General features: G+C 35.1%; 4 protein-coding genes across 5 annotated transcripts; 1 reads left to right on the forward strand and 3 right to left on the reverse strand.

The window, feature by feature from the left end:
• Positions 1-415: 415 nt before the first annotated feature.
• LOC145601978 (protein-tyrosine-phosphatase MKP1-like) lies at positions 416-4380 on the reverse strand. Its single transcript, XM_081658076.1, has 2 exons — positions 1575-4380; positions 416-882 (listed from the first exon to the last, which is right to left on the reverse strand). Exons 1-2 carry the CDS (start codon positions 3700-3702, stop codon positions 878-880), a joined length of 2133 nt encoding a protein of 710 aa, XP_081514202.1. The 5' UTR covers positions 3703-4380; the 3' UTR covers positions 416-877.
• A 3259-nt stretch (positions 4381-7639) lies between these two features.
• On the forward strand, positions 7640-8878 carry LOC145602939 (uncharacterized). The gene has a single exon (XM_081659081.1). The coding sequence runs from the start codon at positions 7700-7702 to the stop codon at positions 8738-8740; it is 1041 nt and encodes a 346-aa protein (XP_081515207.1). The 5' UTR covers positions 7640-7699; the 3' UTR covers positions 8741-8878.
• A 197-nt stretch (positions 8879-9075) lies between these two features.
• LOC145600094 (serine/threonine-protein kinase AFC2-like) lies at positions 9076-13890 on the reverse strand. Of its 2 annotated transcripts, none has more exons than XM_081655952.1 (12): positions 13617-13890; positions 12699-12888; positions 12176-12202; positions 11934-12087; positions 11745-11793; positions 11538-11652; positions 11163-11254; positions 10858-10996; positions 10685-10749; positions 10490-10587; positions 9556-9658; positions 9076-9469 (listed from the first exon to the last, which is right to left on the reverse strand). In XM_081655952.1, the coding sequence occupies exons 1-12, from the start codon at positions 13719-13721 to the stop codon at positions 9323-9325; spliced, it is 1284 nt and encodes a 427-aa protein (XP_081512078.1). In that variant the 5' UTR covers positions 13722-13890; the 3' UTR covers positions 9076-9322. The 2 variants fall into 2 exon arrangements, with proteins under 2 accessions (XP_081512078.1, XP_081512077.1); XM_081655951.1 differs by having other exon boundaries at positions 9556-9661.
• Positions 13891-16711: 2821 nt separating this feature from the next.
• LOC145602839 (uncharacterized protein At3g49055-like) lies at positions 16712-23508 on the reverse strand. The gene is made up of 5 exons (XM_081658995.1): positions 21819-23508; positions 21659-21735; positions 19098-19209; positions 18808-18924; positions 16712-17409 (listed from the first exon to the last, which is right to left on the reverse strand). Exons 1-5 carry the CDS (start codon positions 23211-23213, stop codon positions 17053-17055), a joined length of 2058 nt encoding a protein of 685 aa, XP_081515121.1. The 5' UTR covers positions 23214-23508; the 3' UTR covers positions 16712-17052.
• Between the last annotated feature and the right edge of the window lie 2150 nt (positions 23509-25658).

Below are 25658 nucleotides of genomic sequence, written 5' to 3' on the forward strand. Positions count from 1 at the left end.
AAATGATAGTCCTATTTGTTTTTTTTTCAAGTACCATTAATATCAATTTTTATCAAAATTTATTCCAATTTGCAATAATATTTGTGCAAATATAACTTTCTTATGTAAATTTTGTTTTTTCATGTACTTTTATTACTTCTCTCTCTACTTTTTAAATACCTAATGTAAATTTACCTTTTCAATGTATTAAAATAAACATTAATTACTTTTTTCAAAAAAAAAAATAAACATTAATTACAACGATCACGTGTGGTTTTAGCAAATAAAAAAGACAAAAAAAAAGTAAATCATAAATTTAACATTGTTTATGTGCAAAAAATGTTCTATTGTAGTTTATCATTTGATAAAATTAAGGATTGTTTTAATTTTACCACCCAAAAATTAACCCAATTTTTGAATTAATCACTCGTATTATCAATAATTTCTTATGAGGGTATAAGATTATGTTGGCCGACCATAGATGCAAATGGCTTAAACTTTAAAACATGAAAATGATAACAATCTATTTCGAACTGAGAGGTAATGATTTAGTATTACAATTGAAACTACACGTCTACATGCTGTAATTTAATCTCTACGAAAGCAAAAAGGGTTCTCTTATTGTACTTCATATGGCTCTAATATGCTAGACAATTAGACATCAGAGTGTACAACATGGAGGTATATTTATGTACATATATATATATATGTTCTCCAGGACCGATATGATTAGGAGCAAATATAATTCGAATTCCCCTAACATCTCACAAGCAGAGAGAGTAAGGTCTTGGCACTGCCTGGGATGCCCAAACTTCTATTATTCCATGGTGAAGCATGAGCTTCAGGTTATAACTCAAGTTTAGACGTTCTGTGAATATTTTCTTCTCCGGTTTCTATACTAATCTGCAACAATGAATGACACGCGTTAAGTGTCCAATATCAATGTGTCGAAACAGAAAACAGTGGGTTTATGTAAACAGTAGACTAAACAAGAGGAACTTTTATCAGTAATGCATCAATTTAACAGAAGTTCTCCAAGTATATAGTCAAAGCACAATAAACTTCCTAATTAGTAAACAACTGCACCTTCTCAACCACCCTCATTTAACTAGATAGCAATTTTCCAACCACTCCAAATCCAATCATGTAGTCAATTGAATGATTCAAACATAAGATTTCTAACAATGATAAATAAGCTTATAATAAATTAGCTTCTAACAATGATAAATTAGCTTAATAAAGATCAACTTGGCTATTTACCAAAAAAATTGGCTTATATTTAAAAACAACTTGATGCTAATAGTTTAAGTTGTTGAAGAACACACCCAAGAGCTTTCTATAGATTTCAAAGATGATAAGTAATTGACTAATATATGAGATAAACAAGAATCTGTTGTTGCAGTCATTGACATCATATCACCATTTATCCACAAACTTTAATCATCCTCTAGTTTCAACCATGAAATCTAACGAAATCTGTGATAATGCAACTATTCGAGTTTTTTTTTGTCATATTTAAAAATTGTCATACCCACGAAAAATTAAATGAATCATGTAATTTCATTAAATAACTGTAATTAATATCGGAAATTTACCTGCATCTAACATCAGGTCATCTGTATATACTTCACTGACCTCAACATGTTTTGGCTCGTAATGATTTTCACTTTTTATCTCCTCACCCAAGTCAGGAAGAGAAAAGGACCATGATTTAACCAAGGTGCTGGAAACATGAGCTGGAGCTGAATCAGCCGTTGCCAGTAACATCAGTGTTGGTGGATTACTGCCCCGGCGTTCAGCAATTGAAGGCGAAGTACCTTTACATGACAAACAGAAATTCGATGATTTCCAGCCACTTATAGCAGAAAATGCATCCACACATGATCTTGTATCCCCTTCTTTAAATTGAAAATCAGTTTCACCCAAAGCTGAATTTCTAGTACACAAATGATCAGACAATTCCAATCCCGAAGGTGAAGGTTGTGAAGAAAGGTTAGATGAGTCTGACCAATTTGAAGATGATGGTGAAAAGGTAAAAGGGCTGGAATAATCTGAAGTGGACGGGGAAAGAGAGGGGGACTTAGAATTGAATGGAGGACGGTTGTCTGGATAAGGGGAGAAAGAGTCAGGCGAGCTACAAGGACTAGGTAATGGGAATGATGAATCAGCATGATGAGCATGCTGTTCAAACCCTTCACTAATACAATCTGTATTGGGTAAGATAGATTCTGATAAGCTATGTTTAAGGGTAGACTGCAATAAGTAGGCAGTGGGGGAAACAGGTTCTTCTCCAATATGTTGGGAGTCAGTTCCACTTTCAAGAACAGATGGAGTATTCTGGCAAGCAATAGGTGACAAGAAAAATCCCTTCATGATACCATTAGCAAATTTCTTTCTCAATCTACCCCATCCATTTTCCCGAGCAGGAAGATGAGTTTCACTCACAGAACTCGACAAAGTAAAGGGAGGAACAACCCCACCGGCAAGTGCCTTGTTGAAGATCTCAAAATCTTGATCATATTCATCAACTTTCCTATTGCTAACATCACTATTGGCCATATCTATATCAACTATTCCACTACATAAAGTCCTACCTTCTATAGACTCTATCACTTCAGCACCAACTTTCAGGATTTCTCCACTGGAAAGGGTATCCCAAAACTCAGATGGTTCTTCACCCTCCTTTATTGGCAGAAGAGGTCCTTGTGCCCTCTCATATTTAATGACCTGCTGAGCAGCCTTCCTCGCAGTATTAGACATCATTGAGCTACAATACTTCCCAATCCATACATATATGGCTGAAGGAACATGGACAATGAAAGCCCCACGGGAGTCAAGACTACATTTACTAGGTTGGCGCACTAATTTGGGTACAAGATGAAGGGGAGCATATGGAGAATGTGGAGCCATCCTATACATCCTCAAAATAGAATTAGGACTAACGGGCATGGCATGAACTCTCTTCTGACATTGAAGAAGCTGACAAGCAAACCCCATGTTAGGATTAGTTACTCCTCGAGCTGCCTTCACATACTGGAAAGCATCCTCAAAGCTTTGCCCTTCTTTCCACATAAGATATGCAATGACCAAAGAGGTAGATCGAGACACCCCTTGGCAACAATGGACCAAAACCCGCCCACCTTGCTCCCTAACATCTTCAAAATAATCAAACACATCATAGAGGATACTTGTTATATCTTCTGATGGTCTGTCCTGCAACCAAAGTGTCTTGTACACAAGATCACCCTTGAAAAACTCGGGGCAAACAAACCCAACACAATTGAGCACATGAGTGATCCCATTCTGCCTCAAAACCTCGCGATTCTTAGCCACAGCTTCACTTCCTAAATATATATGTTCCACTATCCTCGAGCATTCCTTCTCATAGAAAGCAAGCTTATCCTTATTGGAATCAAACTCTCTCCCACTAACCTCAATTTTCGAGCTCCCACTCGAATTCCCACTTCCAATTCTTCCTCCAGGGGTAGAAGGCAGAGGCCAAACCCCTAGATCATCGGACCCCGCCTTAGGCCACTCCTCCACAGTTCGCCTAGAAATCGAAAGGGGTTGGAGTGGCGGCAAGCAAGACCGAGCTTTATTGCTCGGTTGTGCTCTAGGGTACACAGGATTAGGCTTATTAGGTGATCTATCAGACCATGAAACTGACCTAAGATAAGTTCTCCGGGCATTAGCTTGCCCCTCTTCATCCCCTGCACCTAACATCTCACTAACCCCCTTTCCCCCCCAACACAAATCAACAAATTTCAGACTAATTGATACAAACCCATCTCAGGATTCTTCCTAGAAAGAACATACAATAACTGGGTCCTATCATAAATACCTAAAAAAAAACATTTTAAGAAAATCAAATTATATTTTTTTGGGGAAAATTCTAAAAAAATTGCCCACCTTTTTCTAACCTAAAATTCTAGACTTAGAATTCCACAATTCAAAAGAAGAAAAATCTAATTCAGACACGGAAAACGACCCAGTAAAAGGAAAATTAAACATAAAAAAACATTGAACAAGTAAAATAAAATTCTGGGTAAGACGAAAATGTTGAAGAAAGACTTACTTACTTGTAAACAAGTCTACGAAGAATCTGGTAACAAGAAAGAGACGTTTTAGGTAAGATATAATATGAAAATTGAAATGGGTTTTTGTTATTTAATACAAAATTCACTGAAAATTGAAGAATTTAAAGAAAGAGAAAATTGAAAGTGCTGTATTTTGCTGACCGCCAATGTTTTTCCCAGAAAGTGAGAGAGAGTGCAAGTAGTGTGTGTAAAATTGATGAAACTGAAACAAATTGAAGCAATTGGATTTGGGAAAAGGGGGAAATTCAATTATAAAAGTATTTATTTGATGAAAGTTGGTTGGATTATATTGATATTTTGGTGATTGAACATTGGATTTATTGACTGGTCAACTTTCAACATCTTTCCATCATCTGACGGTGCTTCTTCTCCTAGTTTTGATCCGAATTGTAGCCGCACGTTCATTCTTAATGTTAAGTACGACTACCGCTTAGACAAGCAACCATTTCCATTTATGAGTTATATTATCTTGCCAAAAATCAAAATTGATCCGACTCGTGATGATTGGACTTACTTTCGATTTAGATTTTGTTCACTTCATCTAAAAAAAAAAATACTTATAATATTTATTACATTGAGAGATAGCTCAATCAAGTGGTTAGAGCTTTCCTCCCGATCCCAGGTGATCTTGTAATCGATTCACCCGCATATATATTTTGATGTTATCTAAACATATACGTAGTATACAGTATTATGGAGTATCGGTTTAGAATTTATCATAATTGAACCTATTAGCAATAAATTAATTTCTTTTGACCTTATCATGTTGAATTTTTTTACTCGGAGTAGTCCTAACTTTTGAGTACTAAGAACATTTTTTACCTTAGACTCAACATAACTTGCTTATCAATTAGGATTGATAGCACAATTTTGATTGGTGATCTAAATTGAGCTGAAATTTAGAGACCTACAATTTGTTGTAACAAAATACTATTGATTGACCGGATAAATGACTTACTCACTCTGTTCTTGAAAGATGGTTATGCTTACCATTATGGGCATTCCCCTTTATTATATAGTACGTTTTAGTTATTTCTTAAACTAATACAAGTATAATATATATTTTTTACACACTTTTTTCCTCGTACATATGTATTTTCAATGCAACTCTTACTAATCATTCTCGTTCATATGTTATTTACACATATAATCGTTGCTTTTCATTATCTTATTATTCTTAATAACTGCATAAAATTAAGATTTTCTTATTAACAAGTAAAACCTTGAACTTTTAACATTTCTCTCAACGATAATTTAGCTATTAGCCATTTTTAAAAATAGTAATAATAATTACGAAGAAAAAATAAAACCCTTACTCTATCTCTCTTATACTCTTTATTAGGGGTGAAAGTAATTCGGATTTAAACCAAACCGAATAAGTAATTCATTTTGGATTTCTTTTATAATTCGGATTGGATCGGTTTGGCAAAATTTAAAAATATAAAATCGAAAGCTAAATTACAAATCAAAATTTTGACCCACTACATTAAGCCCATTTTCTTGTCCAACCCCTTTCATATATAAACCAAAATAAAAAAATAAAAAATAAAAAAAACCCCTAATTTTCAATTCTCGTTTCTCAGCACCTCACTCTCTTATAAAGAATGTATTTAACGAAAATGTTGAATGATTGCAAGATTTTTTTGGGAAAAGTTCGGGTTTTGGGTTTGAATGTTGCGAAAGAAGGAAACAATTTTCGATTTGGATTGGATTTTAAATTAAAAATCGAATTAATTTGATTTGTTTGGATTGGACCAAATCTTAATTCGGTTTGAGAAATCCAAAACTGATTTAATTCATATTGGATTTAATTTTAACCATAATCCGAACCGCAAACCGAAGATTCACCCCTAATCTATATTACTTGCCCCATTCAATTATACAGTATAATGTTTTTTAAGGGGTAGTAAGGGCCTGTTCTCTTACGTTGAAATTCAGTTCAGTTCAGTTCAGTTCAGCTGAGTTCAGTTCAGTTCAGCTCAATTCAGTTCAGTTCAGCTCCTAATTTCCTTCTCTTATAAAATACTCAGTTCAGTTCAGTTCAGTTCAGCTGAGTTCAGTCAATGAGAACAGGCCATAAGACAAGGCAAAACCGCACAAGGTCCTCTAATAAAAAGGGGCCATATTTCATGTTAGGTCATGCGCTTTATGTTAAACTCAAGCCCAGCCGAGCATGGCTTTTGTTGTTTGCATAGATGAGAAAAAAGGGTGAGTTCGGAAGTTTGAAGTAAAGAGAAAGTGTAGGGGTTCACTACTTCACTTACACTTCTAGCATAGCTAGTAGCATGTACTCGTACGAAGTAATACACTAATACATGGGAGGAAAGGAAGGTATATTGGACATGTTAAATTGCTAATATGATATAGAAGAGTATACTCTGTATTAATTTACTCTAGTTTTTTTATGTTGCAATGTTTGCACTTAACATTATATATATATATATATATATATATATATATATATATATATATATATATATATATATATATATATATATATATATATATATATGTATATGTATATGTATATGTATATGTATATGTATATGTATATGTATATGTATATGTATATGTATATTTGTAACTATGGAGTTCATATAATCGTATTACTATATTATGATGTATGAGTGAAAAAAAATACATAATTATATGATATCTTGTTAAAGTCAATTCAAAAAATATTTTTATAACATTAATTTTTTTTTTATCTTTATTTATTGATATACAATTTTTAACATTTACTCTGTACTTGTAAGATTTAAATGATGCTTTGTTAGGCATAATAGCTCCTATGTTGCAATATTAACGAATAAATGAATTGGAGAAGTGCTAAAGATAGTTATGAGCCAAATACCAAGCAGATTATATAGCTAACAAAAGGTGCTTAAACTGCTAATAATTTAAAATTTTAATGCATAAGTAGTTTGGATTTTTTATTATTATTATTATTATTTTTGTCGGGAAAATTAAAGTTACAAACACTTGAATTAGGTCGTTGTACAATATTAAATATTATGAAGCGGGTGTGAAATTACTCGAAAAATGATCAAACATCAGTTTATTGTAAATAAAATTCACTTGATATCTATTAAATTACCCTTTAAAGTACCAAGGTCGGTTTTTTTTTTTTTTTTTTTTTTTTTTTTTGGCGAAAACTAGGTTATTTTGGTGAAGGGACACACCAATCAACTTTATGTTCATGAATTTGGCAATTACTTGATATAAACATATTTAATCACCAAAACTATAATAGAAGAATAATTTCTATTTATTTAGTTATTTTTTAAAGGTAATATTCATCTATCCATGGAGAGGGATAGAAGACTTTTGCATGTACAAAGTTTACACTCTTCAACATAGAATTAAGATAAGCATATTAAGGCACACCAACAGTAGCAAAAAGGGAGCCAAAGAAAGATTACTTGCCTCCCTTGTTGAACTATTATGTGATACTTTACCTTTCTATCAATCTTCTTCCTCACTTTCAGCTGTTTTTCTAAGTGACAATTCTTTTTCTTTCCTTCACCACCTTCAAAAACTCTATCTCCTTCTCTTACATTATTTAGCTCTTTAATGCCACTGCTTCGCTATTTTCTTTCACCCCTCCCTCACCATCTATATTCATGTCTCAGTATGGAGACACCAATCCTCATTTCTGGCCCGACCAGCCTGATTTTCCGGCACCGCAGCATATTCAGCCAGAACCAAGGCAACCTTGGGATGGTCAGCTTCATCATCCTGATCATGTTCAACAACCTGATAAGATATATCTAAGGCCTCGGCAAAGGCTGCCACCTCCTCGTCGACAACGCCCCACTCTAAGCCCTCCGATAAGCCCTTCTGAACCTGCCCATCAATTGCCCCCAAGCCAACCACAACGTCATAGCCCCTCAAGCCCGCCACAGCATCATCGCCCCCAAAGTTCTCCACCGCGGCAACACCCCATACCAGTTTCCCACCTTGTTGAGGGGGCACCTCTGGGAAGCACCCAGGTACGGCCCAAGCCCCATTCTCAGCACCCTCGTCCACATCATGTCAGCTTTGAACAAGGTGCTCCCCCGCCCCGAGATAACTTGGTGTACCCTACACCAACCAGGACCAAGCCACTAACATGGTTTGGAGCAGTCTTCTGTGTAATCCTATGGTTAGTCATAATACTGGGAGGCCTCCTGGTGCTCATAATATACCTCGTATACCGCCCGCGGACTCCACACTTTGAGATATCAAGTGCATCTCTCAATGCTGCATATCTCGACATGGGCTACCTCCTTAACTCTGACATCACAGTGCTTGTCAATTTCACAAATCCAAATAAGAAGGTGAACGTAGACTTCAACTACGTGGTCTTACAGCTATACTTTGACAAGCACCTCATTGCTAATCAGTACATCGAGCCATTCTCAGCTTTTAACACAGAATCCAAGCTTGCCAATGTGGAGTTTGTAAGCAGCCAAGTTAGGCTCCCATTGAGTGTCACACAACAGCTGATTACACAGGTACAGAGAAATAGGATTTCGCTTGAAGTTGATGGAATTTTTCATGTTAGATCAAATTTCGGAAGCCTATTAAGATACTCTTATTGGTTGTACGGCCACTGTCAAATTGAATTGACAGGGCCTCCTAGTGGTGTTATGTTAACCAGCCATTGTAGAACAAAGGACTGAAGCATTCTTAGGCAGACAGGACCAGATTTTTTTAAAAATTTGTTTTTGTAAATTTTTGGGTTTGAGATTTATTTATTTTATCATTCAACCATTAATACAAATTTCCATCAATGGATAGATCTAGATTTCTGTAGCAAATGATGCCATCGATTCAAATATCTGATTGTCATAACCAGATATTCGCTACTTTGAAACATTAAGCTAAAGTCTTCCACATTGAAAATTAATTGAACAAGACATACAGAAAATAATACCAGAAAGGTTTCAGGTATACTAGCACAACAAAATTGAGGAAAAAAAAAAAGATAAAAAAATCAAAAGCAGCAGACTGATGCTGAAAGAAAGGTATCAGAATTTTTCTAAATTTTTGGTACTTTCCTGGAATTGCAAGATTCAGCTCAATAAGCTTCAAGATGAATTCCTCTCAAAACATCCTTTTATTTACAGCTCGCAATGAAGAAGCAACTGCGCTAGAGGTATCAATCTAATGTTTTCCCACTTTTTAGGGAACAAGTTGATAAATATGCCTAATCTACTACAAACAGAAGAGGACAAGTACAAATGACAACAGTGAGAAACCACTCAGAACCTGTAGCGGTTTCTTGTAAGGAAGGGATGCCTGAGGGCTTCTCTAGCTGTCATTCTCAAGGTAGGGTCATAATGAAGAAGCCCTTGCAAGAGGTCAATGAGATCTCCAGCAGAATGATCCACATGTTGCATCACTAAGTTCTGAAAAAGATGTTCAATTCCCACTTCAGATATGTTTTATCCTACACTTTTATACTTGCAGAGGCAGGGGAAGAAAGTATACATACCTGAAGACGAGGCAGTTTCATAACAGCTTTGATGCTTTCCCTGGAAGTAGCACCTTCAGGCCAGTTCAATCTTCCCCGTCTAATGTACTTCTCTGCATGTCGACTGCTAAAGGAAAACAAAAAGGTCCAAATATCAGTAAGAGATCAAACAAATGTGTTTCCATTCCACTTAAAGAAAAAAATAAAAAAGAGAATAGAAAGAAGAAAGTCCATTCCTAGGTGTCGCTTTAATGTAACTAATGCTTGTCTAATCCTCATATTATCCCAAATAGGTTTCCTAATTTCATATATCAGCTACAACCCAAGGCCTTGTTTGGTAAAGAGCTTTTAGCTTATTGAGGCTTTTTACCAGTTTGACCAAATGAAAAAACTAATTTGAGTGATTGGTAAATAGCTTATTGAAATAGCTTTTTGGGCTCAAAAAGCTCCTATTAGCTTATCAAACCTTTAGCTTTTTAGTTATTACATACACTTAAACGGCTAATAATTAGCAGCTATTTACCAGACATTTTTACACAACGAGCTATTTACAACCAGGTTGTAGTCAAAACACCTACTACAATAAGCTAGTCAAACCAGTTTATTTAACCAGCTACCAGCTAGTCCCCTTCTGAGGGCAAATGAGACATTTTACATGTCTTGGGATTATCCATTCTCGTGATGATTTCTTGACACTTTCATACACAGATCTATCAAGTTTCTTAAAACAATTCAACCACCAAAGTTCATGCATTTATATACAAATAGATTTTTTACTCAAAAGGTGAAATTGCTTTAAAATAAGATGAACCTCGCAACTGCAGCAATTCTATAATACTAGTAGTTGTCGATTATATAGGACTTTTCACGTAGCAGATATATAGCTTTTAGCACCCATCAACATAGGGCATAGCAATAACAATTGATGACAGAAGTTTCTAAACTAGGCACATACTCAGCTTTTCTTAACAAGTGGTCTGGCAAGGGGCCCAAAACCCTCTCCATCATGGCCAAATGCTCCAGATTCTCATGTGTTTGGAACAATGCCTCTCCCTGCCAAAAATATGATAAAGAATATAAAGGCCAGTTCAGAATTTTGAAGTGTGTATACCAAAGCTATCTCAATTACATTAGTAGTAGCATGGCATACCGAGCAAAGTTCTGCCAAGATACAGCCAACACTCCATAAATCACATGGGTAACTCCATCCAAGCCCTTCATAAGGAAAAAACAAGATAAGAAAAGAAAGAGAGAAGGGAAATTTTAATAACAATGACAATTTCTTACATGCTAACAGCAAAGAAATAATGATAATAAGCATACCAAGAATGACCTCAGGTGCACGATAATGTCTAGTAGAAACAATATAATTATGCACTTGGGTGCCATGAGCTGTACTGCCAAAATCAATAACCTTTATTGCACAAGACTTTGGCAGCCTCTTTCCCTCCCTCATAGTACCCTGCAAAAGAGAAAAAAAAAAAAAAAAAAAACAAGAAACAAGACACAATTATTAGTCCACATCCATCTGCAAGGGCGGAGAACAGTCAAAATAGAAATCTAGATGAGGAAAACACAGATTAAATCTAAATGGAAAGATTAAGCAAAAAACCCAATATATATAATACCTTATTATCTGGTATTTTTACATATTCAGAAGAAATAAAAAGTATATTTTCTGGCTTCAAATCAGTGTGGACAAGGCGCAAATCATGCATGACTGCAAGAGGAAACCAAACGAAACATAAGGTACCATAACAATCCACCTGCTTAAAGACTATAATTTTCACCTGAACAAGTAAATTATAGCTACAGAATAGAAGACAAAACTTGGTGACGCAAAAAAGATGGATCATTAAGTACAAGAGGTCAATGTAAACACTCGAAGTAGAAAGAGACAGTGCATGCGTTCATCAAAATCGTAACGATTGACAGCTATAATTGCTTTATTAAGAATAATTAAAAAATAAATAAAAAGAGAATTAAGGTCAATAACCACGGACATGCTACACATTCCAAGAGTTGTCTCCCGATCTCGCGAACTAGGTCAACTGGAAATGATCGATAATTGTTTTTCCGAAGAAAATCAAATAAGCTTGGTCCAAGCATCTCAAACACCTGTTGAACCAATCATATTCATCCAGATGTCTTAATCCCCATTTAACATTAAGCTGGGGAAATCATAATATCACAGACAGTTGTATACTTACAATACATATATGGTTACGATAGTCAAACCAGTTTCGTATTTGAACACAACTGCATAGATGAATTCATTTAACCCATTATCAACACGTTCACCACAGATAAGCTAAACCTGACAAAAAAACAAAAAAAAAAAAAACAAAAAAAAAAAAAAATGGAGAACATAATGGAATAAGATATAGAAAGGCATGTACCCATTTGCATTTCTGTTGTGTCTCCCAAGCTGCTCGAGGACCTCAATTTCTATCATTGCAGCATCACGATATTTCTTGATACTTCGGACAATCTTTATGGCAACTACCTCTCTCAATTCTCTATCCCAGCATTCTAGGACTTGACCAAAGGTGCCTGGACAATAAATACAAAATAAATATGAGACAAGGGCAGGGATATTAATATGATCTAAAATCTCCTATACGGATATTATAGGACAAACCTTCTCCGATCTTTTTAAGAATCTTATCTGCACATACAAGTAAAACAAGATAGTTAGTATCCATAAAAATTCTATTAGCTTTAGCAAAATGTATCAGAAAGCCAACCAACTGGAATGCATCATTGTAGTACGAAAAGCTTCTAAGTTCTAACAATGACATTTTGTTTCATTTGACTCATAATAATCTAATAATGTCCATAAATTTTAGGAGGAAGATATGCTAAGAACAAAAGATAAATGTAGTTTATAAAAGGCAGTATGATTTTCAAAAGGCAATTCAGTTTAAAAGCAGAAGCAAATTTTAAAAACAGCAATTTATGATGTAAAGACAACTTTTAAAATTTTCTGCCGCAAAGTAATTGAAAAAGGGTCAACGAATACACAGGCTTGTGAGCATATTTTCCTATCAAAGGGAGACAAGTGATGCAAGTAATGCAAATTCCACATGCAAAAAATTAAAAAAAAAAAAAAAAAAAAAAAAAAAAAAAAAAAAGGTATGCTTGATAGCAATGCAGTATATTACAGCGAGGTGTTAAATTTTCTCCAAGCTCAAATATGTAATGCCCATCTTTGTCATCATCGCACCATGGTGGAGAGCCTTTATGAACATTCAATCCCTTCACAAAATGACTAGGATGCTCCAAATGTACTCTTGTTGGTCCAAAGCTTGTGATATTGCCAACCTCTTGGCCACTATATAATCCTGACTGAGCCTACACACCAGTCATCGATTCATTTCTAACTTACAGAAAATCAATCTATGTTCACACTATGCCAATTTATTTATCCCTCTCAAACCACACTCATGAAGAAATTACAAGAAGAAATGAAAAACTATTGTTCAAAATGATCAATCAGTAAAAACACAAAAGAAACTAAAGACAATGCTGCAGAAAGATTTAAAATTTTAACAAATTTATAAACAAGAACTCACACACGCTACACGAAACCAATCGATAGCATTACTATCAACTCATTATCGTACCTGAATTCAGGCAAAATACACACCATAACCTCTCCCCCCAAGGTATCAACTACTTGACCAAACTATATCCTCCTCCCCCAACGCATTATCAAAGAATAAATTGCAACTACTTATCCAACACTGGGCAATCATGATAATAGATGAACCCTTGAACCTCCAAACCAACCCACCAAACTTGCTTAAAAGCCCCCCTCTTCTCCCCCAACAAAAACCCCATCAAAAAAACAAAAACCCCATCAAATATTCTCTACTTTCAGCTGAAACCCACTTAGCAGCAACAATTTCAAGACTAAATTTGCATCTAAATCATCAAATTCAACCCTAATCTAGAAAACCCTAATTCTAAACAAACAGAAGCAGCAGCTATCAATTTCAACCCAAATCAATTACATAGCAATAATTAAGCTAAGAATTAGAAGAAAAAACCAAATTAGAGGAGAGAGAAAGAGGACTCACCTTGGAAGATTGTGGGGTTTCCCAGGTCGAAATTCTGGGTCTTTTTCTCGGGCGACGATCCATTTGACTATTAGGGATTTCTCGCATATACTCCATTTCCATCATCCAACAGAAAAGTAGAGAAGAATTAGATCAGATCAGTGTTAAGATGATGTGAATTCATTGCGTTTTTTTTAGCTAAAATTGAATTGAAAACCCTAATTGCGCAACTCTGCTGTCTGTATAAATCTGGATGTTCTAAAAGTTCATATCTGGGGACGCTACCGTCATGTGCGGCGGTACTAGGGGTGCTTATCGAGCGAGTCAATCACAAGCTGAGGGATGCTCGACTCAACTCGAAAACATTTTACATGTGCTCAACTCGTGCTCGTTAAAGTTTCGAGCAAATAAAACCTGCTCGACTCGTGCTCGTTAAAGTTTCGAGTCGAGTCGAGTAGCTCACGATCTGCTCGTTAAAATTTTGGTCCTTCTATTATTATATGTCTTTATTTATGTTTTGATCAATTTATATTGTTTTCCTTATTATACATAGATATTATTAAAGATTTACTCTTTCTTTTTTTTATGATATAAATTAAGACTTAATAAGTGTCCAATTTGTTTAAACATAGTAACTTTGTTTTTAAATTCTATATTAATAATATATTATCGAGTTGCTCACGAGCTTATCGAGTCGAGTTAGAGCTTGCTCAACTCGTGCTCGTTAACATGTTGAGTCGAGTCGAATTCGAGTCGAGCTAATTCGAGTCGAGTTTTGACCGAGCGTTGACCGAGTCGAGTACGAGTTGCTCGCGAGCTGCTCAACTCAATTAGCACCCCTAGGCGGTATACTGGATTCACTCTGTCTCGCTTCATCTCAACCGTTGATTTTCATCACTTGATGACGAGGGAGCAAGATCTTTCATATATACCGTTGATTGATTTTGATGATTTAATTGTGTGCTTTTGTTGTACTCTTGTTTGGTTTGACAACTTACAAATGCACTAAATAAAAACACTAAGAAAAATTAAACAAAATTTTAAAAAATGGTGAAAAAAAAAAAATAAAAAAAAAAAATAATTGTGGGATCAGCCATACCGTGTGGCAAGCTAATACACACCAAAACAATAACCGGATAATCTTTGACTGGCTGAGTATCCCCGACCGAGTAACCCTAATCAAATAACTTCAGCCACACCGTGTGACCAACTACATATGAAAATTTGTGTTTTCTAAAGGTAACAATATGACATATTTTACTTTAAAAATTAAATGTGGGTTTAAGTACAAGTATAACAAGTTTCAACATATAAAATAAAAAATAAAAATAAAAATAAAAGTTGTTTCAACATATAAATTTGGATTTGTAAATAAAAAAAAAATAAATAAAACAAAAGATGAGTATGTAAAAATGTCTTTGTCAAAAAAAAATGTGAATACACTTATACAGCAAGAGTTTAACATGGAAAATAAAAATAAAATTAAAAAAAAGCCTTTGTATAATCATTTTTCTTCAATTGTTTGAAAATTTTACAGTAGTCATTTGAAATATAACTATCATAATGTTTTAATGATTATATTGTTCATAATTGACATATTTTTTTCAAGTAATTAATTATATTACTTTATTAATGGTATTAAATTGTATTATCAACATTTTTTTGATTTATCAAATTTTTATTTTCATTTATGTAATTTTTATTCTTATTTTATAGTTTCACAAAATATATTTATTTTATGTTGGATTTAACTTTTAAAATTTATAATTACGTTGTAGATATTATAAGACTAATTGTGGCCATTTTATAACGTGAAAAAATAAACCGATCATATTATATATCATTAAAATAATATGGTAGTCATTTTTCAAATGATTGCTGTTAAGATCTTGAAGATACAATCAACAATCTCCTAAAATCGGGAGGTAAGCTCTAACCGCCTAAACCATTCCTTACTCTCATAAAAAGTTTCTATATCAGTTTATATCAAGGTCATATAATGTAATCTGAAACCATATACATTCTCTAATTGGTCATCACATAAAGGTTCGTGGTGACCGTATGATAATGGAGGCAGACATGCACATAATTAATAGTTTAAAGACAAGAAGGATGGTGTAAACCACTCAAATGGCTTCTCAAGACCTTGTGGAGTCTATAAAAAGCATCCCAATCACTTTTTGTTTTATGCCCGAAAAAGTTAAAACATTTTTCAAAAATGAGAGGTATATTCAATGTTTTAGGGCCAATTTTAGAAATTTTTTCAAAGTAAAGTGGATGTTGGAGAAGTTCTCGAGGGTCATGTAAGTTGGTTTGTTAATATGCCTACCAATAGGTTTATAAAATTCCGAGAAGAATTTGTACAATTATGTGTCTATTCCGGAATTATGTTATATTGGTGGTCAAGTGTTGCACGAGATGGTTTAAATTACTAACTTGGCATCCCGATGCCCTATTAAGGTGTCAAGAATCCTTTATTTGGTTATTAATTTATCATACCCAAACTCACCCCATTCATTATTCACCGTAAGTCCATAACATGGTTGACGTATGCATTACATGAGTGGTTTATATTATACTAACACCATTCTTTTCATTGTTGATTTTGACTGTTAACAAGTGTTCATAAAAAAACTTATTGCACAAACTGCCGTCAACACCACCTTTCAACACCGATAACCCATTCTTTGGTGTAATATAGGGTCGCCAATGTCATCATTAGTCACAGCTTGGGTGCTCACATGTAATGCTAACGTGAACACCCAAGCTGTAAATTGGGTTGTTAAGGCTAATTTTGACTAATTTTTTATTTGGGTACTATTTTTCCAATGAAAAAAAAACAAGAGAATATTAATCCTATTGTTTGTAAAGATGTAATTATACAGGGTATTATTTTGTTTAGAATTACCAACAATTTTTAAGATTATAATTGGACATCTCAAAAATATGAGACTTTATTACAGAGTACTTCAGGTGAAAGCAGCGCAGGAAAGGAATCTACCCGTGGAACTAAGGAAAGACATCCTGCGCCATCCTTGAGCACTTAGCTAATCCAAGACTCAGCAAGTCAAAATTGCGAGCGGGATCAAAGAGTAGGAAGGACATAGTCGACAACCAATCTCTTCCCATAAATGTCATAAGCGAGGAGTATACAGTAATGATACATACATTATAAAAGACACCCTATAGAAAAGAAAGTTGTAGAAAGACCTTCACTTGTTACTCAAACCTATCTGGTTACAATGCAATTATCATTTTGTTTCAAAGTAGAATCACCTGCTTCCTAGAGCCTAAGTACTGATCAGTAAACACGGTCGTTTAACTTTGGTGTGTTCTATGGACAAAACTACGAAGAATTTCAATACTATGAAGCTACAATTTCTTTTTTATACAAAGAAAAAAGCCAGAAGTAATCAATAAATTGACTATAAATATAACTCCCCAAAAAAAAGAAAATTCACAAAAGTGGTTCCGACAGTTCCATTTCATTTGAACTTTGCTGCTCTGGCATATCAATTTGCCGTCGTGTACCAACAAAGTCAATTCCAAGCCACTCCCATGGCCAGCATACATATCTCGGACGAGTGCTATTCCTGTTATCATCTTTATTGTCCAAGTTCTCAAGCTGACGAGTCAGTTCTTCCACTCTATCTCTTAATCTAGAGGCTCTATTGTCTGCCAGCCTCAATGATTTTTCAGCTGCTTCTCTTGCAGCCATTGCTGCAGCAGCTGTCTCTTCCTTGAATTTAAGCTTTTTCTCCAACTCTACCATTGCTTGCTTTGTATCCTCAACTTCTTTTTTGAGGGAAGATATCTGCAGCAATAAAATAAAGGACATTTAGTTGCAAGCCTAAGATCACATTAAGGGAAAAAAAAAAAAAAAAAGCATCCAAATAAGAACAAATAGCAGAAACCATCCCTCTTTCTCTCTTTTTTTTTGTTTTTTTGTTTGTTTTTTGTTTTTCTCTTATTCCCTCACTAGAAACGAAGAGAGAAAAGAGCAAAACGGATGGCTGAGGTAGAAGCGTATGAAAGCAATTAGGGAAAACCAGAAACCTAAATCCTTAAACCTGCATCCACATATTTTAAGCATATACAACAGCATTTTTTTTTTTGAGAAAATATACAACAGCATTTAGCAAAAAGAAAGATAGTTAATCAATCACCGTCAAAAGAGAACGAGAAGATCTAACAACCTCTAGAGCAAGATGCCTTTCATTTTATCCAATGAGAAGGCTTTTAGGCAATAAACAAATTTCCCATCTAGAAGCCATTAGTTTAGAGTTTTGACAGAAATCTGTAAAGAAGCCTCAATATTTTGTCTAAAAGTCACATTTGAAGGCTCTGTAAGTCATGATTTCTGCAGATATAAGATGGTCCTTTCATAAAAGGATATAAATAGCTCCCAAAAATGACCATACGTGAGAAATGTGTCTCCAACACCCCTGAAACAGCATTCAGAATGCAAAGAATAGGAGCACCCCCGTGGCATTCAAAACCTCAAGAATATAAGATAGTCCCTTCATTAAAAGATATACATAGCCCCCTAACATGACCATGGATGTAAGAAATGTATCTCCAATCACCCCTAAAACAGCATATTAGACAGGATTATGACCCTAGAACACCGCCTATATTGAACATAGGTATGAGATGTTTGATGTACACCAATTTGTCACTAGTCCCCCCCCCCCCCCCCTCCGGCTTAGCAATGCCTGTTTTGAGGATTACGGGAAAAAACCAGCTAACCACCCCCCCCCCCAACCCCCCTCCTTTCTCTCATCCTCTAACAACAACTTAGCAATGCCTGTTTTGAGGATTAAGGTCAGGGGAAAAAGAAGTAGGCTAGCCCATACAAATACAACCACTAAAAGCTACCCCTGCCATTCACTAAAAAATTGATTTCAAAAGAATTGAACTCTCAACTTATGCTATCAGAATTAAAGGCTTTGTTCTCTTCACCTTATTCTTATATTCTTGCTATATAATTTTGTCTCATATGGTCTGAATTTTTCTAGCCTAGTGGAGATAAAAGGTATACAGTCTATATCTCAGGATTCTGCTTGATAATAGAGATTAAACGAAGACAACAATGTAAACCATATCAGACCAAACCAGATGTTAACAATTTTGAGCGTAACACCTTAAATAAGGTGAAGATAACATCACAAAGTACTAGATAATTAAGTTCCAAAAGAGCATCAAAGCATACTTCAGCATGGAACTCCTGCTCAACAGCTCCTCCAGCTGCAGCTTCTTGCTCCGCTGCCAGTTTCCATCTTGTAATTTCTTCTTCAGCAGCAGCAATATCTATCATAAGCCCTTCAATCTAAAACATGATAAGTCAGTTGAAAAGAAGGGCTCCATATAATAGTCTATACATAATTTAGAGATAGGAGTAATGGACCAATTATGATAATGAGAAGCTTAAATCCCTCAGATAAGGATTCTTGAATAAAATTTAAACAATGTACCAATCACATCAAGTAAGAAGAAATTTACGTTTTCATTCGCTTGTCGTTCCTTCTCTTCAAGTTCCTCTATACGATGCTTTCTTTGGCTGAGCTCCTTGGATTGGGTCTCCAGATGTTCTTTAAGTAAACTTGACTCTGCCCTTAAGCCAAAAAAGGAGAAGGCAAATCAGTAAACTAATTCAGCAGAAAACAAACTCCTTTCAGAAACCACCTAATACCAACAACAGTAGTACAATCACATTTACTTTGGAGATCACAAACCCCAAAATTTGAGAAACAACCAAATTCAACACCTTTGAATTCACGTGCTGTGAAAATTTCAGTGGAGCTCAAAACAGAAACGGGTATATTCATGTTAACCTAATTTTTATCGAATTGTCAATTTATGGTATAAACTCTGTAGAAGAATTCTTTCTATCAATTCTATGTTTTCAAGATATTTCATTGCAAACATTCACTCAGAGTTGAGAGAACGAAATAATACAACGCTGTTACTCTGACAATTAGGAGGTTTTCAACTTGTTAAAAGATCCTACATGTATTTCTTAGGTTTTTCTATCTTAATCAGTTTCCAAAGATCATTCTAGAATGAATATGCAATTAGAGGTTCATTGTTTCTATATGATCTTACCTACCAATTGGGTTTGCTTCCTACAGAATATATATTATTAATAACATCACCCTACGTCCTCCACCCTGCCCACGATCCACCTTCAGATGAGCACTAAGGACATTAATCAAATAACTCCAGATTGAAACTAGAGCAACAATAAAACTCCATCACACAAAACCTGCTGAAACACCTATTCCCAGGCTTCCTGCAATACCTCATGAAACAATCAAACCCATGGGCCATGCCACACCTAAATCCCAGCAACTACTAATAAGTCGACGAACACTAATGCAGAGGTTGTTGGCGTATATGGTGACTGGAAAGTGTGTAATCAGCTGCCGGATTCCAATGATAAGTGAAATCCTGGTGACTCGAATAAATTTGGTGACACAGCTTCTTCTTATGGAAAGGGGTAATGTTTGCTGGTATTATTGGAAGTGGCAGAGTAATTGGTGACGGACGTAATTATGCAATTGATGTGGCGGCAGTAGATGTGTATCTATGATGGTTGTGACTGGCGAGAACTTGACCTATAAGAAATATTAATTTCAAGAGTGGGGGTATCTGTTCAAACCCATATGCTCCTTGCGTTTAAGGTATAGGTGTTGAAAGGATTTGATGTATGGGTTTGAGGTATCATTATTGGTTACAAAACAAGACATTTGAATTCCCAAACTCACATCAGATTCCAAAAACTGGTGAACCCACTTCCTTAAGACGTTGGATATCAGTGTCAGACTTAGGTATAACAAAGTTTTTTTTTCCCCAGAAGGTGAACATATAAAAGCTCCCATTGATACTGTTCCAAGAATGACCATGGTGATCACTCTGATTAGTACAACAAAGAATGTGGGATATTCCAACAATAAGTATCACAATGAACCCATACACCAAAAGGCAGGAACTTTATTCAAGACACTAGGTTAGCAATAATGATATACTTCCGCCGTTTCACTAAAATTGCAACACTTCTCATTTCACGCTGGCCAATGCATTATTTCAATCACTAATATCTATAATCATCAATAAGTAAAAGTTAAAAAATTGAATCTAATAAAATCCCACATGACTACATTTTTCTCAACCAAAAATCATAAAACTTGGTCAAAGTAGAGTATGTGAATAGTGCATTAACCCAAAGTGTAGCAATTTTAGGGAATCAGAGAAAGTATAAAAATAGAGCCCGCAGCAACTGATTGATAACGCTGAGGGGAAAAATAATCCAAAGAACTCTCAACTAGGAGACCACACAAATAAAACATAACCGCCGTACCAGATAGGTAGATAAAACAACTAGAAAGTTTATAGTCTTAGAGCAAGGCAAGAATCACGCAACATGAAGTCTCAAGCCACATCCCCAACCACCCCCCCTCAACCCACCCGAAGTAGAAGAGAAAACCACCTCTAAGACCATTAAAGTGTAATATGACTGTACTTTGGGCGTGTTAAAACATGTATGGCAGGAAAATAAAAAAGATTGCTAAAAGGCCTAAATCTGGCGCACGCAATTTGTACAACCAAACTGTAGCATAAGTTAAGCCCTAATGATCATATATTTTGACTAGAAGCCAAGAATCATAAATTCAAGATTACATGAATCTCTGGCAGTGTGATTAAATAAAAATTTTGGAGGAAAGGATGGGTGAGGGATCCATTGTCCTCTGTTTGAATATAGAAATGGGGAAGGGAATTGGAAGGATCCATTTTCCATCCCCTCTACATAAACCAGAACCTTATATTGTTGAAAAAATCTAGAAGGGAACTGCACTGTCTAGTCTTCTTTCCCTCTTTTCCTACCTTCCCATTTTCTCTAAGATTACCAACCAAACACAATGTCAAGGAGTAGCTAATATGAAGCAAAGAAGACTAGACAGATATATGAAACGAATAATACTACCAGTGGTTCAAGTCAAATATTGCCTGCAACAAGTACAAGATATAAATCAGTCTTAGGTTCTAGTTAATTAAGGATGTACCTTAGCTCCTCCACGGTATGTTGAAGTTCAATAATCTGCAGTTGCGATTCCTTAATAATACCCTCTAAAGCACCAGCCTAGACAGCGTCAAACAGATAATTTCACCATGAGAATGGAAGTATTATAAACACAAAAAACAGATAAAAATGAGTATTTTTACCAGGGCATATATTTCATCATCTTTTGTCTCCTGGGCACCTTCTTTACTTGCATCTTCAATAACATGGCCAAACTTAAACTCAATCCCTGATTCTCTTAAACCATTTTCTGCAACTTGGAACACAGTATTTGTTTCAGATGTTGAAACCGAGGCTAACCTCTTGGACAGAGCACTTCTTAGCAACACCCCTACATGCTCCTTCTCCCTAAATAATCGAGCAACTGTTTCATTTAGGCTTTTAACCTCACGACTCTTTTCTTCCACAATGTCCCTCGTCTTTGCAATTACGATTCTACTTAGTTCATATATTGATTCCAACCCAGCTAACGAAGCCCGTATATTCTCCTCCAATCCCGTCTCCTGAGGAAGAAACAAAGACTCTGACAGCTCTGACTGATCCCCATTATTAGCATCTACAATCTTGATCACATTATACAACTGATCATGAATCTTTGACACAAAACCTAACTGCTCTAAAAGCAAAGGCCTTTGCTTCTCCATCTCCAATTCCAACTCCCTTATCCTACCATCATACTCATCCACTAACTTCCTCAACTCCTCCCTCTCATTCTCAACATTGCCTATCCTCTCTGACATCCCACTCTCAATCTCCTCCAATTTCTCATCCTTCTCAGCAATTCTCTTCTCCAAGTTCTCAATTCGACTACTCTTCTCAGTCACCTCATCCCTCAACTGACTAATCGATGCCTCGAGCTCAGAAACCTCAATAGCAATTTCATAATTCCTTTGCTCCATCATTCCACGAGCCTCATCCCTCGACTTGGCAATCGAATCAATCTGTTTAACCACCTCCTCGACTATCTCATTCGTCCTCTTGATCACCCCATAAGCAACAGCAGGCAATCCAGTATACTTCTGTGATCTGGGCAAACCCCCAGCAGTAAAATTCTTAATATGATTAACTTTCCCTGAAATTTTCTCAATCCCAGTAACTAACATTTGAGCAGCAGCCTCAATTTCCGCCCTCGACGACTCCTTCCCCTTCAATGCTTCCTCCAACTGCTTCGAAACCTCGTCTTTCGCCTTATTAACCTCCGACAACTCATTACTCAACTTCTCGTTTGCCCTAATCGCATTATCTCTCTCCTTAATCACCTCATCTCTTTGAATCCCACTCTCATCTCGCTTCTTAATCGCCTCACGAGCGAGTACTTTAAGCCGATTAAATTGAATTTCAAGCTCCGATTTCGAGTTTTCGGCAGCGATTCTCGCTTGCTTTTCGCGATCAAATTCAGCGAGTAATTCATTGAATTTCTCAACGGAAATTTCCGATTCCGGTGAATTCACGGCGAGTTTAATCTCTTCCTGTTGATTTTCCTCCTCCTCTAAGTCACTCAATACGGCGTCAGATTCTTCTTCGCCGGTGTTAGCCATGGTTGAAGGAATTCGATAATTAAGCAAAGAATTCTTATTGATTGTGATGATTTAATTGCATAATTTGATTGGTACTTTTGATCAAAGATTGTGAATGTTGATCTTTGATTTGTGAATTATGCGATCAACAGTTAGTAAATAATCGAAATTCAGAGATGAAATTCGAAAACCCTAGAAAAATAAAAAGAGGGAAAATTTAGTAAGAAATATAGATGAGATCATTACCTTAAGACGCAGGTTAGGAGGAGAGAGAGTGGAGAAGACGACAATAGGCACCAACCAGTCCACCTTGTTCCTCTCCTAGTTTCACTCTCTCTAATCTTTTTAAAGCTTTTTATTTTCCTACTCCGAGTAATATTAATTATTAAACCAAACAATCATTAGTTAGGCTTTGGGGGTGTTTGGCAATTGGCTTTTTGCCTAGCTTTTGGCTTTTTAATCGGGTCAAACAATTAAAAAATATGTTTGGTTGTTGGCTTTTAAGTTAGATTTTCCGGTAAAAGCTAATAAGAGTAGCTTTTTGGATTGGCTTTTGGCTTGTTGGCCTACTTTATTACGGAGTACTAATAAACAGCTGCCAACCATTAAAAATTTTACCAAACACTTTTGTAAATAGCCGGCTTAAACAATAACTTAAAAAGCCAACCCATACAGCTAATACTTCCAGCTAGTCAAACAAGCCAACAACCAACAGCTAACAACCGATTGTCAAACAACCCTAAAGCCTAATTAATGATTGACTATGATGTTCTCGTAAAAACAAAATGATTGATTATGGCGTTTCAGGGGACGGGAGGTGATCACGAGTCGGGATTTGGCCAAAAAAAGTATGAGTGACCCGTTTTAGGCCAATGCTTTAGGTTGGTCCTTGAAACAATTGTGTCCAAATCCGCTATTTAGGGTTTAAATCATATTGGGCCTAATTTTTAATTAAAAATACAATTTTGGGCTACCTAAAATCCAAATTTTACAAAAATTTAGATTCAAATTCAACATTTTTTCAGGTCTGGCTAGTGCCTATTCGGATCAGTCGTAAAATAGCTCAATGCCAATGGTTTCAACCCTCAAATGTGCGCATATTCTTAGGTGCACACTCATGCACCTAGAAATAGGTGTAACAACAGCACAATATGAACATTAGTTTTTCAGAAAGTGAACATAGATATAAAATATATGAACATTAGCTTTTCAGAAAGTGAACATAAGCATAAAAATGTGTGATTTTCGATTTCTTATGTGGTGACTTTGTGATTAACTTCGATTGATTAGGTTATATTACCTTCGTTAACATTTAGTTGCAACTTTGGGATATTATTTGAAAGTCATAAAATATTCCAAAGTTGCAACTAAATGATAACGGAGGTAGTATATGATTTTCTTAATTCTAACGAATTGAATTTTATCTGATTTTCTGCCTTTTTTTTTTTTTTATCAATGAACATAATCATGCAAAATATGAACATATGCATAGGTTCCCATAAATGTGAACATTAGCTTTTCAGAAAGTGAACATAGGCATAAAAAATATGAACTTATGCATTTCAGAAAGTGAACATAACATTTCAAAATATGAACGTAAGCATTGATGTTCTTAAAGTGAATATAAGCAATTAAAAGGTGAACATATATGTAAAAAAAAATATGAACGTAAACATTTAAGAAAGACAACATATGCATAAACAGATTTAATTAATATTTCATGAACAACACTGCATATTTACATTATGATTTATGAATATGTGAAATTATGTATGAACATATAAAATATTATTATGAATATAATGCATTTAATTATGAACATCAAAATTTAAAGAAATAAAAAATAATATGATTATGAAACATATGCATTATAAGTATTAAATGTTTATTTTTTATTATTAAATGTTCAGTTTTTTCATGTTCATATTTTTTTACTAAATATTCATATTTGTTTACTAAATGTTCATTTTTTAGAGCGTAGTGTTGATTTTTTTTACGTTGTTGCACCTATCTAAGGTGCACCTTAGACTAATTGTCAAATGTGTCCAAAGTCTATGCTAAATTAGTCAAGGCCCAATATATGCCTTAGCCCATATATGTCTCAAGGATCCTTTTGTCCATCCAAGTAAGGTATAAAAATTGTGGTGGTTTGATGAGGTGGTGGTTAATTATGGAGTGGCGGTGGTCATGGTGATTGGTGAGATGCCATGAAGAGGGTGAGAAGTGGGAGGAAAGAGATTAGTCAAATTACAATAACAGAGATTAATTCAGTAAACAGGTTGTAAGTAGATAAAATTGTTTTGAGTAAAAAGTAGCAAAGGTGTGAAATTATTCTTCTCAATTTGCCCTTATAATAAGTTGTATTACCTTCTTTAATTTTTAGTTGTATTAAAGGAACATTTTATGTATTATTTTTTTGAAAACAACATTTTATGGATTATAAATAATACTCATTTGTTGCGACTT

Source organism: Chenopodium album, chromosome 21, assembly GCF_948465745.1.
Source record: "Chenopodium album chromosome 21, dcCheAlbu1.1, whole genome shotgun sequence".
NCBI classification, from domain to species: domain Eukaryota; kingdom Viridiplantae; phylum Streptophyta; class Magnoliopsida; order Caryophyllales; family Amaranthaceae; genus Chenopodium; species Chenopodium album.

Bases quoted from the DNA above. Each gene is read 5' to 3' on its own strand.
- LOC145601978 (XM_081658076.1), bottom strand. From the start codon at position 3,702: ATGTTAGGTGCAGGGGATGAAGAGGGGCAAGCTAATGCCCGGAGAACT.
- LOC145602939 (XM_081659081.1), top strand. From the start codon at position 7,700: ATGTCTCAGTATGGAGACACCAATCCTCATTTCTGGCCCGACCAGCCT.
- LOC145600094 (XM_081655951.1), bottom strand. From the start codon at position 13,721: ATGATGGAAATGGAGTATATGCGAGAAATCCCTAATAGTCAAATGGAT. The intron at 11,794-11,933 runs GTACATGCCTTT...TCATCTATGCAG, and splicing joins CACAACAGAAATGCAAATGG to TTGTGTTCAAATACGAAACT. The intron at 11,653-11,744 runs GTAAGTATACAA...TTGGTTCAACAG, and splicing joins ATCGTAACCATATATGTATT to GTGTTTGAGATGCTTGGACC.
- LOC145602839 (XM_081658995.1), bottom strand. From the start codon at position 23,213: ATGGCTAACACCGGCGAAGAAGAATCTGACGCCGTATTGAGTGACTTA. The intron at 19,210-21,658 runs GTACATCCTTAA...TTTTGGCTTAAG, and splicing joins CATACCGTGGAGGAGCTAAG to GGCAGAGTCAAGTTTACTTA. The intron at 18,925-19,097 runs GTAAATTTCTTC...ATCATGTTTTAG, and splicing joins AACGACAAGCGAATGAAAAC to ATTGAAGGGCTTATGATAGA.